This window comes from Neolamprologus multifasciatus, chromosome 16 (genome assembly GCF_963576455.1).
Source record: "Neolamprologus multifasciatus chromosome 16, fNeoMul1.2, whole genome shotgun sequence".
NCBI classification, from domain to species: Eukaryota; Metazoa; Chordata; class Actinopteri; order Cichliformes; family Cichlidae; genus Neolamprologus; species Neolamprologus multifasciatus.
The window spans coordinates 18234368-18253154 of record NC_140454.1 but is presented as its reverse complement, the minus strand read 5'-3'; the positions used below and the strand labels follow the sequence as shown (position 1 = coordinate 18253154).

The 18787-nt window shown below is 41.7% G+C and overlaps 1 protein-coding gene across 1 annotated transcript; it reads right to left on the bottom strand.

Annotated features, from left to right (window-relative positions):
- Positions 1 to 635: 635 nt before the first annotated feature.
- Positions 636 to 18750, bottom strand: rap2aa (RAP2A, member of RAS oncogene family a). The gene is made up of 2 exons (XM_085134446.1): positions 17473 to 18750; positions 636 to 5846 (listed from the first exon to the last, which is right to left on the bottom strand). Exons 1-2 carry the CDS (start codon positions 17784 to 17786, stop codon positions 5609 to 5611), a joined length of 552 nt encoding a protein of 183 aa, XP_084990572.1. The 5' UTR covers positions 17787 to 18750; the 3' UTR covers positions 636 to 5608.
- Between the last annotated feature and the right edge of the window lie 37 nt (positions 18751 to 18787).

Here is an 18787-nt window from a genome sequence, read left to right as displayed (position 1 = left end):
CATAAAACTCACTGCTACAGCCATGGGCAGTACAAAAGTGACTCCCCTAGACTGCTTTTCAGTTTTAGTTTGCTTGTTTTACAGTTATACAGTTTATCAGTTCTGTCACTTGTTAGCTAACATAAACTCATGAAGTCTGTTAGCTGCAACCAACCACGTGACATCACGTTCTATACTGGCACAAGATGGTGCTAAACTCTAAAAAGTTTAAACACTTATTTCTTAAACCCAGCTTCACAGACGTGTTAAATCCATTACAGTTTTTTTTAGAGGGATCCACAGTGTAGATTTGCGGTTATATGTACATGTGTTGTTTCATGTGCTGTTGTGATTTTATTAATATTATGGATTTTTATGTTTCTCCTTGCCTTTTTTCTTTTACTACTTTACTTTTACTTTTAGAATTATTGATGCAAAATGTTTTAACCTGTTTTTCCCATATGTCTGTCTATCCCATAACATTTACCGTTTTAAAATGAGCTACATAAATACACTTGATTTGATTAATGGCTGATATTTAAAAGCCAGAATATGAACATGTGCTCGGTATAGAAATGTTTCATTGTTTGCACAGATCATCCCCCACACACTCTCCTCTGTTGCAGCGGCAAATTAGACTGTGAAATTGACAGCTCATGTGTTGCCATCTGGTTGCCATGACACCTAGTTATTAGGCCCTCTGACAGTCCCAGCTCAGCCTATTTGTTCCTTCTTCCCCCTCCTGCACATCAACATTGTTTCCAGTATAAAAAGGCATGAAACACAGAGTGTAGGTTGATAACAGCTTCAGTGCTGGTGACTTCCAGCTGAGGCAGAGAGCAAGCAGCGTATAATCTTTCCGCATGTTCAGTCATGAGCAGATCCAGTGGTCTAAAATCTTAGAAAAACAAATAAACAAACAAAAAAACCCAAAACAAAACAAAACAAAAAACAGGCAGGCACGAGATGATACCTTAAACAGGACAGCACAGCATTATGCAGATCCACATCATGACAGAGCAATTCCCCAAAAGGCACTTTCACATCAGAGCCAATTGATCTAAACAATTGTTCTGTGCTGCAGAAGCATAAAAGCCTAATTTCCACACATTACAACCCCGGTCTGGCTGGACCACATTGAGACTTTAATGCTCCACTGATCAATGAGAGGATTAAAGCAATTTAAAGGCTCCTTTGTGTGGTGTGTGCATTGGAATCTCCTTCATCCTCAAAACCTCTGGGCTGGCAAGCAGGGTGTTCCTTCTGCTCCTGAACTTAGCGTGGCCTTGAGTCAAAGAGGCTGTAGCAGCACCACGTGGCCTTTTTTTTGCCATGTACTGCTGCTATATCCCACACAGATATCCTGCTGCACCCTTGCGGGAGGTGGGGATGGCGTTGGTGGTGGAGTGACTCATTCAGCCCCCTCTTCTTCCTCTTGACATTTGACATACTGATGTAGAGGATCTCAGCTGGAACAAACACAGCGTGCTGTGTCACAGCTGCGATGTCTGTGCCTCTGAGCCCCTGGCTTACAGAGCTGAGAGCAGGTAATGATGAGTCAGCGCCTATTTAATTCATACACCTACACTGGGAAACTCGGGAGGGGGGGTTGTTTTCAAGCTGATTTTATTTATATTTTCCACACTGTTTCCCGCTGAGAATTCAGCGTCTCACGACGCTGCCGCAAATTCCTTGAAAGTCATTCTAGCTCCAGCTCTGCAAGGAGTTGAAGGAAAGGGCAAAGGGAGTGCACAAAGATAATTTTAAAAACACAACACAGTTCATGAGGTAACACTGCACCACAGCTATTAGGCTGATACATGCGAGCCATTAGGTGATCCATTCTCATTAAAACTCTTTCACTGAACAATAAGGATATTGTACCTCATTTAACTAAATGTTTCCACAAACACAAAGGCTGCTGCTGAACAGGGATACTGCTTCCTAATGAACCCCACTGAGACCTATCATCTTCAGGTCCTTCTGCCCTCTGCCCACCGTCTCATCAGGGCGGATAAAGCACCTCAGAGATTGAGACGGTCCTTACATCAGGTGCCTGAAGGTGGATGCTGACAAGCGTCTCAGAGGACATGCTGACTCTCACTTCTCCAGCTCTATTAACTAGTGTTTCCCCCCACTGCCACTTCTACTCTGCATCAGTGATTTAGAACAATCTCAAAGACCCATTGAGGCAAACTAAGGGGGAAAAAAAGAGGTGGAATAAAAAGGAGTCAGCATTAAAAAAAATCAATCTCCTCAAACCATATAACTTCAGATACAGCTTTTGGTTCATTGCCTTTGACACGAGGGATTACCTCATGTGTATCTGAACTCTTGGCAACAGAAATCTTAGTTACTCAAAGAACACTTGAACAAGTACCATTTGGTTTTAAGTTAATGCTTTATTGTGGCTGTAGATGTGGATGTGAACCTAAATGACTCTCAAGACAAAAATGACTGTCAAGTACTGGATGTACAGGAAAACTAGGCCTCTCACACAGTGTCAGCTGAGAGCTGGCAGAGGATCCAGCCTGCCCATGAACCTAAAAGAGGTTAAAAAATGGCTGGATGATCCATTTGGCAAAATAAATCCATTGGGTATCCTTGTTGGTCTTCAGACAACAATTCTGACGGCTAAAGAACCAAATGGGACAGGCAATTTTTTTTTTTTAAAAAATGGCTGGATTAAATGTTAATATTTTGTAATAATTCATGATAAATTATAGTCTATTTCTTCCTCTCTCGGTGCCAATGCAATGCAGATGGAAGTCATTCTTTTTTTATTTTTTTCGGGATTGAGGCGTTTTGACTCACTGTTGCTACAAAAAAACTATTATCTGGAGAAAAAGAAATCCAATTGAGAAGATGAACAAAGTAATAGCACTCAGTTGTGTTCCACACAGATGCTGAAGAGTGCGTATGGCACAAAATTAAATAACAGAAAGATCAGTGCCTTCACAAACAGTAAGAACATGTACTGGCATATTCAGACCAGCCTGGACTGTAAAAAAAAATCCACCCTGACTGTCCCAGTGAATCCAGAAACCACACACATTGCATGAGTTCGATTCGAAATCACAGCATATGATTTTGGATCCTTTTCGCAATCTGGTAAGAACAATGTGCTGCTGGACTAACGAGACGACGCTTTGCAATTATCTTTGAGTCCTGCAAGTCTTCGTGGGAATCAATAGTTTCCCCTCCTGACAAGACTGGAGTAGAGATCCAACGAAACCCTGAACACAGATATTTTAATACACCCAAACTCCACATATAAGAACACTGGATTGTTTGGATCTCTTACAGGTTGTTTTGGGTCATTTCACTTACCTTTGCTTTGGTGTTTTTTTATGTGGCTGTTTTTAAGGTGGTTTTTGTTTCCACAGATCAGCCTGAGCAACTCTACACCTCTCAATATGACTCAAAATGAGTCAAAATAAATCTTTATCTACTCCTTATTGTACTAGTACAGAATAATGTGATTTTGGATATAGTCCTTACCCCTGTCCCTTTGCTTTTAACCTTTATTAGGCCAGATAGCGTTGACAAGAAAGAAATGAAAGAGTGCAGGGGAATGACACGCAAGCCACGGCCAGACTCAGGCCCCAGCATTAGCCTTTGGCATATGGACTGCCTGCTTAACGAGATGACCTACAGTGACACACCGATCGACCGATCAGGCTTCTTAATCTCCTTCCCTACACGTTCAAAGCTATGATTGGCCAGGGAATCAGGCTGTATACGTGTAAAACATAGACAATAAATAAAATAAGGAATATGAATTAAAAACAGTACAAAACTTTCAACAGGAAGACGCAGCTTTCAGACTTGAGGAAGACCAGCAGCGTGCTGGATTCCTGATTACCTGATTGGACACAGGCAAAGTAGGCAAATGCAAGTTACTCTTCAACAATAGTTTTCTCAGTACTGTGCTCAGTACTGATGATGATATAAACAAATAAACAATCACACCGTATATCCAAATTGGATATCATATATACAGTTAGAGTAGTTGTCTCATAGCTGAACAGAAGCCACATTTTTCCTCCCATTCAGTTAATTTCACTGAAGCTCGCCAGTCGCACTGATAGTGTTGAACGCACTTTTATTGTTTAGGTGTCAAATGTAACAGTGTCACCATTCAGAGAGGGATAAAGAGTAAATGGTCACATAAAAAAATATAAAATCAACAATGAAAATGGTCACACGGGGAAAGTCTGCTTCCCGTGGCAACATAGATGTACAGTTGAGACAGTGTCCAGATCCAGACATGTATGTGTTTGATTTGCATGTTTTTTTTCTCCACAGCCTACAGTAATCTCAGACAATAAGAGTCCTTTTTTTGTTCACTAGCCATGCATATAGTTGACAGTTCCACATGTGTTGAGTCAGTGTCTTCATAGGAGCTGGCACTTTTTCCATACAAAATATTTACACTACCATTTATTATTCTTATTATCACCGCCGCCTCCGTCGGTACTATTTGTTACTATGAATCTGAATACTCTGAGCACATGAAGAATGGCATCAGGATGTCGAAACTGTGGAGCGCCACATTTCATATTGATACCAGAGGACGAAAAGAAAAAAAAGTATGACAAATGTTGGCATCTTCACTTTAAATGTCACCCATTCCTGAAAAGAGTTTGGAGAGACGGTCTGCAGAGATATTAAAACACTGAAATCACTCTTTGTCCTGTCAGGATGAAGCGGTTAGTTATATTACTACTCAGCAATCTGCTGTCAGAGTCTCCTGGAGAGGAAAACAAAACATCACACGATATGTGAAAGACTCCGCTATGCTTACTATCATATCTCAAAGTGAGAAAATAGGAAAGAGATGATTGCACCGTTATTTTTTTGTTTTTGTTTTTTTAAAGAAAGACACCGACTTATCCTTTTTCTCTCCATTCCTTTTTTTTGAACAGCAGAAAAAAAAAAACTAAGAAAATTGAGGCGCTTTCAGGGAACCTCTTTGGTTCAGCCCTGTGATGAGTAGAAAAAAAAATCCCTCCGCCAACCTCTGCTCGAATTAAACTGGGAACAACATTGTAGACAATGGAAATCAAATGCTTCTCAAACTGGATCCCAGAAATCTGTTATGTGTGTTCAGCAGCTACTTGCAACATAGTCATGGTAACAAGAAATGCGTCTCAGTGGTGTGTGTGAAAACTGCAATAACAAGTTATTTCTAACAGATTGTTTAGGAAGCTGTAATGAATAAAGATCCCCATCTGTTATTCTTTGCTGACAATATTTGCTTCCTCATAACGGAATAACTTAAACAACAAACAAACAAACAAAAAAACAGAGTGTAAAATAAGGCGAGGGCATGTTCTGTTTGTCATTTGTCAATTACCTTTGCGGCAAATTCCTGGCAATTTTCATTCAAAATGTACGCATTACTCACGTGTTATTATTCTTATTAATCGTGTCACTGCAAATGTTATGCTCCACTGACTTGGTATCCATTGCGCTCAACTGTGAATTCATCTTCAGTTTAATCGGCATGTGCATGTGTGTGTCTAAGTGTGTATCTGTCCACTGCAAGTCAAACAAGTTCCCTCTAAGTGGACTTTTTGCCTGGCCTGTTCCTGGTGCCCCCCCTCCCCCCCCCCCCTCCCCAGGGCTATTGTATATTGCAAGAGGAGCAGCAGGGGTCGTCCTTGTCTGGCTGAGCGGCGTAGTCCATCTGCCGAACGATCTCAGCGAACAGTTCGTCTACCATAGTTTTGCTCTTAGCCGAGGTCTCCATGAACGGGCAGCCCCACTCCTCGGCTAGAGCCTGACCTTCGCTGGATGATACCTCCCTCTCGCTTTCCAAGTCCACCTTGTTCCCCACCAAGATAACGGGAACCTTTTCGTACCTGAAAGCACACACAGACCGACGTCAGTTTGTCAGACACACAGAAAAAGCAACTGCTGAGGTTTTTAATTTTATTATGTTTTCCCATAAAAGTGAAAAGAAAGGCAATTCCCCTTTCAGAACTTGGTTTTAGCAAATTCTAAATAAGAAAAAAAAGCGCACAGTGACTAAAACCTTCATCTGTTGCACTTACAAAAATCATAATTATTTAAAGGAGATCTGATACATTTATTTCAGGCTCCATATTTTTATTCTACTAAAGTAGGTTTGCATAATGGAATTTAGGATCCTCTTTATTTATCTGATAGTGGGCATTAGTGCAGCCCCTCAGTTCATCATGTGGAACAAACGGTTCCAAACACTTTTTCCTTATAGTTGACCTCTCCTGATTGGCTGTCCCATGCAAACAGAAGGTTTGAAGAACAGGTGGGTGGGGCTGAGATGACCAGTGACAACATACAGAGCAAAGAATAGAAAAAAAAAACACCTCTACTATCTCTAACCGAGCATCTGAAGCCAAAGCTCTTGGCTCACATTGATTTCCAGTGCAGACACCGATATCATTATTTGAATCTTTGGCCTTGTTTAATAAGTGCATCTACTATTTTAACAGTACAAGTATGATAGACAATAAGAAAAAAAGTATAATAGCCTCTTAAAAAGAGGCAGGAAGCAATAGGCAATTGGTAAGAAAGCATCTTCTTACCAAGCGCTATATAAATCCAATCCATTATTATTATTATCTTTACTGGGTTACTGAATTATCGTCGGGCAAATGTAAAAATGCTAACCACTGAGTCAGCACCTCTAGCAAAATATTTATGATGATTATCACCACTATCAACAGAAAATTCAACCTAAAAATCAATCTAAAAAGCCTATGTGGACTTTATATCATGGCCACTGTTTGAGCTTGCTGAACTCACGTGAACTAACATGCATGCATGGCTGGAGTGATTGAAACCTAAGTGAAAAGCTTAGATTACCACCATTCTGATATAGTTTTGGTTACTTTTCAACCGCAGTCCTGCAGTTATTTTTTCCAGAACAACGACAGCCTCTATTCATTTTCTCCAGTTTATTATACTGGGAGTTGGTGGTATCATCCAAAAAGCTGTTACTACAATCAGCAGCATAATGCTTTCCTAATATACCAGTTTTGCATTTGCTACAATATCCAGTCACGTGACCATTAAATTAACATCAATTCTCAGCCTCTGTTTAATCCCTTTTTGACATCTTTCCATCTTTTATCTTTTCCAATCTCTAACAAAAATAAGCCTGGATCTTTGAAAATAAGGATCTCGTGGTTATTTTTGAATAGCTCAGCTGGGTGAAAGAGGTGGGCTCGTTCTGACTGAAAGGTCACAAGAAGGATAAAGATGAAAGTCTTTCCACCTTAGCATACGAGTGGACTCTGAGTGTGGAAGGAAACTTTTTTCAGATCAAGAACCAGAGAGTCACCAGCTTCATCTAAACACTAAGTGTAAAGCCTGACCCAGTACAGCAGAGGAAACGGGTACTATAGCTGTGACCCCCGAGGGCAGGAAGTGGTCATAATCCTTTGAGCTCTGAAGTCCTTGGCACGTAGCTAAAGCACAAAATGTCACTGTGGAACTGGACTACTTTGAGGACAGCCAGAGGATGCGGTCGGTTAAAATAAATAGGCTGCTCTATAATTACTTAAAAAGAAGCAGCTGAGATGCATTTCCACCAATATGATCACTACATCAGTTTTGATATTGGGGAACATGGCGGGCTTCTGAGGCACTTTGTACACATCAGAGGAGATAACAAAGCTCAAAAACATCAGAGAGATAGCAGATCATGCGTATTCGCATCCTTTAAACAACAGGTTGCTATTTCTTTCATGCTTATCAGTATGCAAAACGACCGAGGGGGCGCTTTCCATCTGTTGGACCTGTCGTTTGAACCAAGTTTAAACGTCTGTGTTCACTTCACACTTCACAGCACAGTCAAATTTAACCCGAGCACCTGTCAGCATCATTAGGATTTTCAAATTCTGCACTCGCTCTGTGAATTATAGATGCCTTTAAGTTATTCACCAAAATTAATACCATCCTCATCCTTGTTTGTTATAATAAACTGGTAAAGATGGAACTGGCTACTGTTGAAAAGACGGGGAGGATGGAGACTACTGAGAAGCCTTTCCAGGCTGAGCAGCCAGAGTGTTTCTCAGAGGTAAGGGGGGCTGCAGGTTTCAGCGTTAAATAAGCTTAAACTAGCCGACTTTGATCTACCCATGAATACATTATCCAGCGAACTTTAATCTCAACTATCCCGTTCTGTTCCCAGGATGAGCCGAGAGGCGCTACCAGAATTTAAGAGACAATCTCTGAGGTTGGTTGGTCGGTGCGTGACCAAAAGTGTTCCTCTTTGAGCTTGGCAGGCAACCTGAATGAGAAACAACATGTTATGCTTCTCAACTTTAACATTCAACATATCGTGCCTAAGTTCTCATTCGCTGCATTCCTGGTGTCAGTAAAAACAGCAAGGCTGTGATTTTTCTGAAAACTTCTTTGGATCTAGTTGGTGGTAGGTTATATTTTGCCTTGAACCTTAAATTCCCTTTCCCACCTTCACTGAAACCCCCCCCAAACCCTAAGCATAGCTGTGGGTGGGCAGATTGAAAGGCAAAATCTTTACTTTTACAGCTGCATCCATTTAAAAGGGCCTCTGTGTTTAGTTGGGCTAATGATGCCATTTTGGTAGGTCCTCTGTTCAGCTGTTGTTTGTCTCCCACTCTAAATCACTCAAAGAGGTATGTATCTTGTAACATGTACCATCAGATGCTGTTTCACACAAGCTCTCGCTTTTCTGCTCTAAACTGTTTGCACAAACCCAGCAAATATGACAGAAACACTGAGGTTATTTCACAGTTCAAAACTGGTTTCAGTTCAGTTCAGGAGAGCAAAACCTACACAATAGAAAACCTTATGTTGATGTTGTTTCCATGGACAACAATGGTACGGTTAAAGTAGGAGTGGAAAAAGTCATATTATCGCACCAAAGAAGGCACGTTTTTCTTTTATTTCACATGTGTTGGTTTTTAGAATTTTATCGAACAGATTTTCAACTCACCAGTTATTAGTCAACTCACATCAATTCTCAAATTTAAATTGTAAAGTGTTCCTTTAATTTTTTTGAAGCAGTGGAATGAAGTGAAACAATGAAGAAGTGAAGCTACATGTACATGGACCCTGGCATAGACCTTACTCTTCAGCTTACTCCACAGATTTTAAGTCAGAAATGTTCACGTTGGTCTTCTTAAGGTAGTTCTTCACCAGGAGCTACATATGTTGGGTTATTGTTGTGTTGGAAGACAAAGCGATGACCCGGACCCAATTTTGCTGCTGACTATTTGGAGTTTTCTTCCACCTTGACGAGATTCCCAGTTCCAGCTGAACTAAAGCATTCCCACACCATAATACTTATGTGTTTTACAGTAGGGATGGTGTACTCTGGGTTGTATGCCTCTGCCTTCTTTCTCCAGACATAAGCTGAGTCTCTGTGGCCAAAGAGCTCAAAGTGTCTCCTCTGCACGAGTGGACTTTCTCTTGCTCTGCAACTTCAAAGTCCCTTCAAAGTTTGAGTGATTGTATGTAAGACAGATCTCGACTTGGCTAAGATTCACTCTTGGCAGTTGTTCTGGGGTCTCTCACCAGTTTTCTTTCCAGCTTCTTTGAAATCTTTAACTTCTACCTCTTGCCATGCTTTTTCTTTACTGTGTGACTGTCTTTGAATTTCCTGATGATACTTCTCACTCCAGTGAAAACATTGTGTACCCATCTCCTCCTTTGTGTGTCCAAACCGATTCCTTTTGTTTTTGGCACGCTGCTTTCTCAGGTGACAGCTTAAACTCTTGCTGAGGTTTTTATACTGTTTGTAAATTAGAAGAGAAACCTCAGTTTTAGCTTGATTTGACAAGATTTGTGCGTTACAAAGATAAAGCACATTGCACAACAGTGGCTTGTGCAATGGCTCTTTTTCACAGTGTAATAATATCAACCCTGGTAATCCTTATTTTGCTAAACTGACAATCACTTGCTAAGTTAAAAAAGTGCTAAAGTGTAAAACGTCTAGTAAAAAAACAAACAAAAAGACCCCTAACTTAATTATTTTTAATGTCCCAAACAGCAGAAGTATCTTAAAATCACATTAAACTGTGTGTGAGTGTGCCACATGCTTTTTTTGGGCAGCTGTTTGCAACTTATGCAGCTCGTTTGGGCCTCATCATTACAGGAACACAGCACAAAGGCATCTGGACCCAAAGAAGAGAGGGTCTATATATAGTCATAATAACAGAGAAGAAAAGCGGCAGTCCAAGGAGGTGTGAGACAGAGGCTGCCATGGATACTAAGGCTCACAGAGACTCGGCGTTAAGGTTGTTGGCCAACCGCTGGTGGCTGATACAAGAATGTAAGGCTCGAGTGTTGCAGAAAATACAGGCCAAGCGAATTACTGAGCGGGATTCGTTTGTGCTGTGACACAAGCGGCACAAACAACATGTCGCTCTTTAGCCTTCGGCTTGTGAGCTTGATGCCAGAGGCAGTGGAACACTCAGACTGCAAACATCCATTCAAGCTTGCTCAGACACAGCTTATCTATAATGCATGATGCAGATCAACTCACACAGGCCTTGCTGACAGACGGTAGAAACCGGCTGCCCAAGAGCCACTGGTTATGACTCGGGGCAGCAGCAGGCAGGAAAGGCTGTGTGCTGGGCACCCCTTCCCTGCGAATAGCATTTTTGTAGAGGGTCTTCAGTTTAGCCAGGGGAGAGAATTGAGCTGAGTCAGAAGGCAGCACAAAGCTCCTCTTTTTGCCACATTAGGGCACCGAAAGATTTAACCAGGAATGGCTTCTTTGACCCACGGCAAGAATGCAAAGATTTTCTCTTTAAAACAAGCAATAATATATGACAGATAAAACACTTTAATTCTGTTTGGGATGAGATATGAGTTATGAGAATTCATTATTTGCTTCCCAAAGCCTTCAAAAATCGACCCCGTTTACTGATGATAAACACACTGGCCAAGAAGTGCCAAAATGGACAAGATAAATGAGTACTGAACTTGACAGACTGTACAGATTTCCTTGGATCTCATTTATCACAGCAATACTCTGGCACACTAGCAGGTCTCTGTGGGTGATTATGCTGTCTGACACAAATTACTTCTCTTACGAAGTACACGGCCAAACATCTAAAATGCAAGTACCATTTTAGTAGAAATTTGTCCGGGTTGAACAGTCGGTCAGTAATACGCTTTGAATAATTCATTGAAAAGTTCTAACGGGAAAATACGGCCCTTATCCTTTCATATCTGTAAAGGACGATATTTCCCTTTTATCATACTGTCAGTATCAACCTCATGATAGAAAAAAAGTTGAAACAGTTAGTCAGAAATCTCACTGGACCCCCAGAAAAAAATTCAGTTTGACGGCATACTTCACAATAAAAGAACAATTAGGATGGATAAAGGAGATTATTAGTTTCCAACTTCAGCTCTTATGGGATTTTTATGGAGATTTGTTACAATAATCGCAGTAAAACTTGGCAAATAACCAAAAAATCACTGAAACTCTTGCTAAGGTACAATGTAACAAAAGATCGGAGAATGAACACATGTCAGGAGTTCTGCAACAGCTGAACAGTGTAATTAATTACCAGAATACCATCTAAATAGAGTGTGCAATATAATAGCTCTTATGTCGCTTTACTCAAAATATTTTTAGTGCAGATTTTTTTTTTCATAAGGCTGCTTGAGAAACATTATGGCTCCCTGGAGGTTAGAATGACTCTCCTTTGAAGGTGGTGGAGACCATGTGATGGGGGAGGTGGCTCGAGCTGTAATGCAACATACTAAATATAATAACGCATACAGTCGGTGCAGTGGAAAACCTCTCCTGCAGATCTTTTATGTTTCCTGGCTCAGTTTTGCGCTGCTGACTCCCAAGCTGTTTACTTGTCCTGCTCCCTTAACAAGCCACAAACCTGGAATAATCTGAAAAAAGCAGTGTACATCAGAAATGACTGATCACTACTTTGGATCATATTTAATACTTTTTTGTACTTTGTTTCTCTGTTCTGCTAACATGCACTTGTCATGCACTTGCCCGGGCTCTGAGGCTTAGACACAATGGTGCTTTAAATTAATTGCTCAGCTGGCATTCCACCTTAACTCACAATGGCAGTGGTAAGATGCAAAGGTTTGTCACATTTCTTAATTTAGCAAGTAGGCCTGCCTGACAATTAGTCCGCTAAACATTAATTGAAATAGAGGGTCTGATTTCGTGGACACTTGAGGTTTGTTGCAGGAAAAAAGAACTAACATAAAGTCTCACACTCTACAACAGGGTTGTCAAACATAAGGCTTGGGGACCAGAATCAGCCCGGTAAAGCCTCCAATCCAGGTCATTAGACAAGAAGTGAAGGAGGACATAGATTTTGGAATTTAAAGTGTATTTTAAAGGTTTTATAGCCTTTCCTATTGATAAAGAGCTTATCTATCACCAGTAATACTACACCAAAGGAATTAAGTAACAGATAAACAGTTAAATTACAAAAAAGTTCTTTTTCCACTATGGTCTGTAGAAATAGTTTTTTTTTTGGTTTGTTTGTTACAATGCTTCCACAGTTAAAAAAAAGAAGAAGAAGCTTTTCGTGAATTAACAAAACCTTTCTACTTTATAATTATGGAGAGTCTGGGCAATGATCTACTAGAACTTTTATATAGCTTTCATTTATTTATTGCAATTTAAGTCACGCTGACCGATTTCTTTCATTTTCCACCGCAGCAGTTCTGTCACGTAGAAAAACTGAGACAGTTCTGAAATGGCACTTCTTACACTTACACTGATAAAGGGGAGTTTCACTGGTCTGGCCCACTTAAGATCACAGTGGACTCTACGTGGGCATCAATATAAAATGAAATCCAGAAAAGTGGGATTGTTTTGAGAAAATAAAAGATACATACTTACATACAAATGATCCAGTTGGGCATTCACTGACCGCAAACATAGCTTATTTAAAATATGTAAAACCAGTGTTAGAAACTTTATAATTTGCATGTTATGGTCTTGTTAACAAGCTACGTCCCTTCACTGTTATGCATGTAAAATATATATATGTATTTTAAGAGCATATTATTATTACATTTTTGCATTTCTCTGAACAATCACACAGTACTAAGAAAGTTATTGCATGCAAATTTGTGTTGATTTTAAAAAACAAATTCGGTTTACTTCTATTTACTTTTACATCTGTAACCAAATATTGCAGTACTGTATCTGAAAGACTGAAAATTGTCTATATTTTGATGTATGAGTTATGCATGGGCTAATGAGGTTTTTTCCCCCCTAAAGGATTTGTATTTTTGGTGCAGTGATAGTTTGACTCGACTCCTGATGGAAGAGTGGATGTTTAGTGACATATGGCTTACAATGTAATAACTAATGACAGTGGACTATCTCTGTGGGATATCTAATCTATTGGCAACACTACCACACTATCTATCCATACATCCATTTTCTCAACTGCTTATCCAGTTCAGGTTCGTGGGGGTGCTGGAGCCTACTGCAGCTGTCCTTGGGCAAGAGATGGAGTACACCTTGGATAGATGGCCAATCCATCACAGACCTAACGCACAGAGACAGACAATCATTCGTGCTTACATCTACACCTATGGTACAGCTAATTTGGAATCACAAATGAATCTAAAATGCACTTCTTTGGACTGTGGAGGAAAGCTGGCATACCCGGAGAGAACCTGCACAGACACAGAGGGAACATGGAAACTCCACAACAGAAAGGAGCTCAGCCAGCCAGGAGATTTAACCCGGAACCGTCACGCTGCGATACAACAGAATAAATGACTGCATACTGGTAGCACTGCAAAAACTTTACTTGCTTTATGAGGTGAGTTAATGTCCCACCAGCTGAACTAGTCTGATCCTTTTTGAAGTTGTGACTTTTAAAACAGATGAGAAACAACTTGCTGGTGTTTCAAAATTTCTCAGGGAGGTGAAGTACTCATAACACTTTTTTTTTTTTATAGCCAAGCCATTGTGAAGTAATCAGTATTAACCTTTAACATCACATCACATGGACCTTGTCCTCGGGAGCCGGCTTGTTCGATTGATATTCTCGCAGGAACCTCCGTCAGGTGACATCGAGAAAAGTTCAGAACTGCAGTACTTGAAAATGTAAAAAATGAATAAATGTGCAGAGGGCCCAGCAACAGCAACAACCACTGCAGTGCCAACAGCAGGGTTTATTATGCTATCCTGTTTCACCGCTTTCTTCCTCACTACCCTCACACGGTACTTGTATTTCTACTCTCTGAAATCACCAATCACAACACATCCCTGGTATATAGCTAACTGTAGCTGAAGTGTGGAGCGACGAGGTCCCCAGTGAGCACAGGCAGGCCAGGGTGTAATCATGTCCACCCAGGGCCCCTGTGCTAACGCCTGCCTGTGCTGCTATCAGCGGGCACTGATAGAAGCTGACAGGGTTCAGAGTGAGAGCGACACGCAGCAGCGCCTCCGACCTGAGGGACGGGCGATACGGTCGTGACCGGTCATCAGTGTTTTGTTAGTGAGGAGCGACAGAGAGGGAAAACAAAAACAACGCCAATGCCGTTCACATAGTTGCTGACAGGATTTGCCTGAGAAACCTGCGAGTGGTTCACTCGGGTGTTTTAAAAGGATAATCACACCCTTTTCCTCTCTAATCTTACCAGTAAGTTACCTCATCAATCTACATGATATGAGTCATGTCTTTACTTTGTTTTTCCTACTGCAAATAGTCATTTACAGCATTTCCCACAATGCCTTTCGACAGAACATGCCCGAACGTGTTGCATTTTAGCTGTGGGTCTTAGGTGAACACAAGCATGTCTCCTTGCAGTCAGGAAAGCAAACGAGCAATTCAAAAATGTCTTAATGATGAAATGTCTTTATGAGCATAAACTGTAACTTCTTCATTGCCTTCTGTGACACGTTCCTCACTATGCAAATGATGAAATTCAGTGCAAATTAGTGAAGCATTCAGAGTCCTCAGTGTTCCCTGTAAAAAAGTATTGAAAGGCCCAGAATACACTGCTAATTTTGGGTATCATTCAGACAGTCTTAGTACTTATCCAGTTACATATGATAGTGACAGTTTCTGTTTACATTTGCAGTTACCCAATGGGACACATAAGGCTTAACAAACGCAATGAATGCATTTGCTTTTAGAATAGAAAACTCCATTAGTTACATAATGTACATTTGCAGTCCTCTTTACATTCTCTGGTAGAGCTTTTATGTGTTACTCATGATGCTACTGCCACTTGTACGTCCCCAGAACAACGTGGAGCCATTGGCTGGAATGTGGCTTGGACCTTCAGAGGCCTGTACTAAGAAGCAGGGTTTCATCTTATCCGGGTAACTTCAGGATTAAGTCTGGTTTTCAGTATTACAATGGTAGATAACTTCTTACTGGTGTACATCGCAATGGTGTGAACCTAATCTGCTCAAGATCAGAGACAGGTATTAAATCTCTGCAGAGTGATCAATCAGTATTCTGGAAAATCTTGTCACCGTTGCTGAAAGATCCATCCAGACCGCTGTGCACGGAGAATAGATTATATATATTTCAAACTATACAACAGACACAGGATGCACTGAATTTGGATTTCTTACCTGTGTGCAATCTTGTCACCAGTCTTTGTACTGATGTAGCAGCACAGAATGAGCGCAGTTTAATATTTACAAGATATTCCAACACTTTTCAGGAACAAAGAAGTCACCTTATGTAGCTGCAGTCATTAGAAGCTGTTATTAATCCTGCCGGAATGGGTGAGGAACAGGGAGCACAGTAAAAGCAAGCCTTTTGGGGTCTTAAATGAAATGTTTCTCGTTGCAAGGTTAGTAGCAAACAGGGTCGATTTTTGCTGATGTTAGAAAAAGTCTGAATAACCGAAGGAAATGTGCGCACTGCCATTCAGAGTCAACTTTCTGAAAGTAGGAGCGCATACAAAATGTAGGTCACAGCTTAATAATCGCATTGAATATGACATTTTTAAAGAAAAAAAACAACAACACAATCCTAAGTTTTAGATGTCTAACTCCCCATGAAGCCCAGCACCAAATTAACTGCTGTGTGGGAGTAGTGTTGTGGAGCGCAATCTTTCTGCTACGGAAAATAAATTCTGCTGTCATATCAGACAACGGCACCAGACTCAGTGTTAGGTGTGAAAACACAACAGCCTGGCTGCATCTGCCCCGTGAGCGCACGCGCCCACCATTTACATACAGGACGACACACGCTCGCGCACGCACAGCAGACTCAACATACCTCTACTCGTACTCAACTCATATGGGAGAAACATGTTGACCTCATTCTTTCATCGGGAGCCACATAATAATAGGATTGTTTAGAAGGTGCATTTGACAAAAAAAGGGTCTAAATCCAATTAAGTGACAAAAACTAAAGGCAACCTATAAAAATAAACATCCACAGCATGATTATATTTCATTTTGAGGTGGAAGAGTGGAAGAACTGTGACAAGGGAGGGACAAAAACCTTATCCAACTACAGCATATAGTAAATAACAAGATTATTAAATGGTATTAACTATAAGTTGATTTCAGTAGGGTTCTTCTTATTCTCTCTCCGTAGCCCATTTGACTCTCTGAACTAACTGTAACAAATCCACTGACACCTACAGTGACTGATGAACCCACACAGTCGCAGCGCACAGTGCCTGCACACTGGAACGCCGAAGCGGAGCTAACAAATACAGGACATTAACCAATCTGATCTGAATGAGTTTTATAATCTCATGCTATGTCAGCAGGTGAGCATAGAGCATACAGTACAGTGTATCTGCACAGTACATTGGCCTAGAGCAAAGAAACACCAATAACATGACAGCTCCACGCAGCCTCAGCTAACCTGTCCCATGTATCAATCAGCAGCTCACTGTGGTGACCTCATATCTGGATCATCTGTGCAGCAGCTCTGAGACATCAGGCTTTCCATTGTGCTGCTCTTCCTAAAGAGCTTGTGCAGCTTCTTAATTACAAACACGGTGACTCCTCTGCAGATCTGTGCTTCAACAGTCCCGCAGCTTTTTTTGTTTTTTTCAGCCACTCTTTCTTGAAAGCTCTCTGCAGAGCCTCTCTTGCACTGAATCCTGGGTATTCCCGGTTGGGTGTCTCGCAAAGGTTGCAGCATCCAGTGGACACCGAGCGGCACTAGACAGCAGCTTGGCAGATCGCTGACACTATTTTGTTTTGCTCTGACAGGAAGACAGACGTGTCTTCGCAGAGCTGAGGGGTAGGAAGGATCAGCACTGTTGTCCTGTTAGTAAACACTTAAGTGACTTAATATGCTGGGTCAGAGGCATGGGGGGCAAGAAATATGGGTGAGACCTGGAATACCATAATAGGCATGGAGTGTTGCTGCCCTAAAGATGCATAACATCTCCAAGCAGGCCGAGACCTATTCTGAAACTACAGGGCCCATGAGTCCAGCATATATTTGTGAAAAACAACCCCCAACAGCCACACTTAATTATGGAAATTACTTTTTTTCCCCAGCACATGATTTCACCAACCTTTTCACTCTTATGATCTGATCCCTCATCGGCTTTATGTCCTGGAAGCTTTGCTGGTTGACAAGGCTGTAGACCAATATGAATCCTTGACCGTTTTTGATGTACAGGTCGCGCATTGAGGCGAACTGTTCGGTCCCAGCGGTGTCAAGGATCTCCAGCACCGAGGGCGAGGAGTCCACCTCGATCTCCTTGCGGTAAAAATCCTCTATGGTGGGGTCGTACTTCTCAATGAACGTCCCGGTCACAAACTGCACAGTGAGGGCGGATTTCCCGACCCCACCGCTGCCCAGGACCACCACTTTATACTCGCGCATCGTGGGATTTAAATCAAGTCGTAAGGTATCAATCTCCGCGCGTCATTGAAATCAACGCAAAATGCTCCCGTGCGAATCACGCTCACCATTCGTGTCCCATTCTGAACGGGCTGTCAATAACACAGTCTTGTTCGCTGCTGCTCAGCTATGGCAGAGCACAAAGACTCGGCACCCCAAGATGGATTTCATTGTAGATATTCCCCCCATGCAGGCCAGACACTGACAGTTATACGAGCATCCGAAGACTGGAAGTGTCCGAAAAATGCGCAAAGGGAGAAAAAGAAGCTCGCCCGATGATGTTGAACGTGCGGGTGTTCATCTGCTTAGCTCACCCCTCTCTGTACTTCATAAAAAACAAACTTGCTCCATCGAGGACACTGGGAAAACGCTGGCTTAGCCCCGGAATGAACTGCAGGCGCGATTTTTTAAGCTGTAGACCGCTTTAGAGAAACTCTCCCAAATTAAAGTGCCCTGACTTTCAGTAAAAGAACTTGCGTCTCTTTGTTTCTGTTTCACCATTTCTGACATGTCTCCGCTTCTCCCCCGCTCTCCAGTGCGATTCCAGCCGCCATACTCTCGGGTGGAGACCCGCGGCCGCTGCGCTACCAGCCGGTCCCCACTCGGCTCCCGTACCGAGGCACCAAAAAAAAAAAGAAAAGAAGAAAAAGGAAAAAGCCTGTGGATCCTCCCTCGTCAGATGGATACGCGAACAGCCCAATGGGCGCTTCCGCTTTCTGTACACCTCACATGTGCCTGAATGGCAGCCTCACGGAGGCAGCCAGTGAGATTCGTCGCTGACATTTCCGTTCATGTGTTAAAATTCCCATCATTCGGTTGCCCCAGTGACATCCAAAGAGAGCTCATCCAATCACGGCGGCGGCTCGGGGATGTGTATCCAAGAGGAGGTGAAACGCACCGGATGCTGTTGCTATGGTAACGCTGCATTTAAAAAAAAAAAAAAAATATTTAGCTGCGATCCGAATCGAGAGTGAAAAGTCACT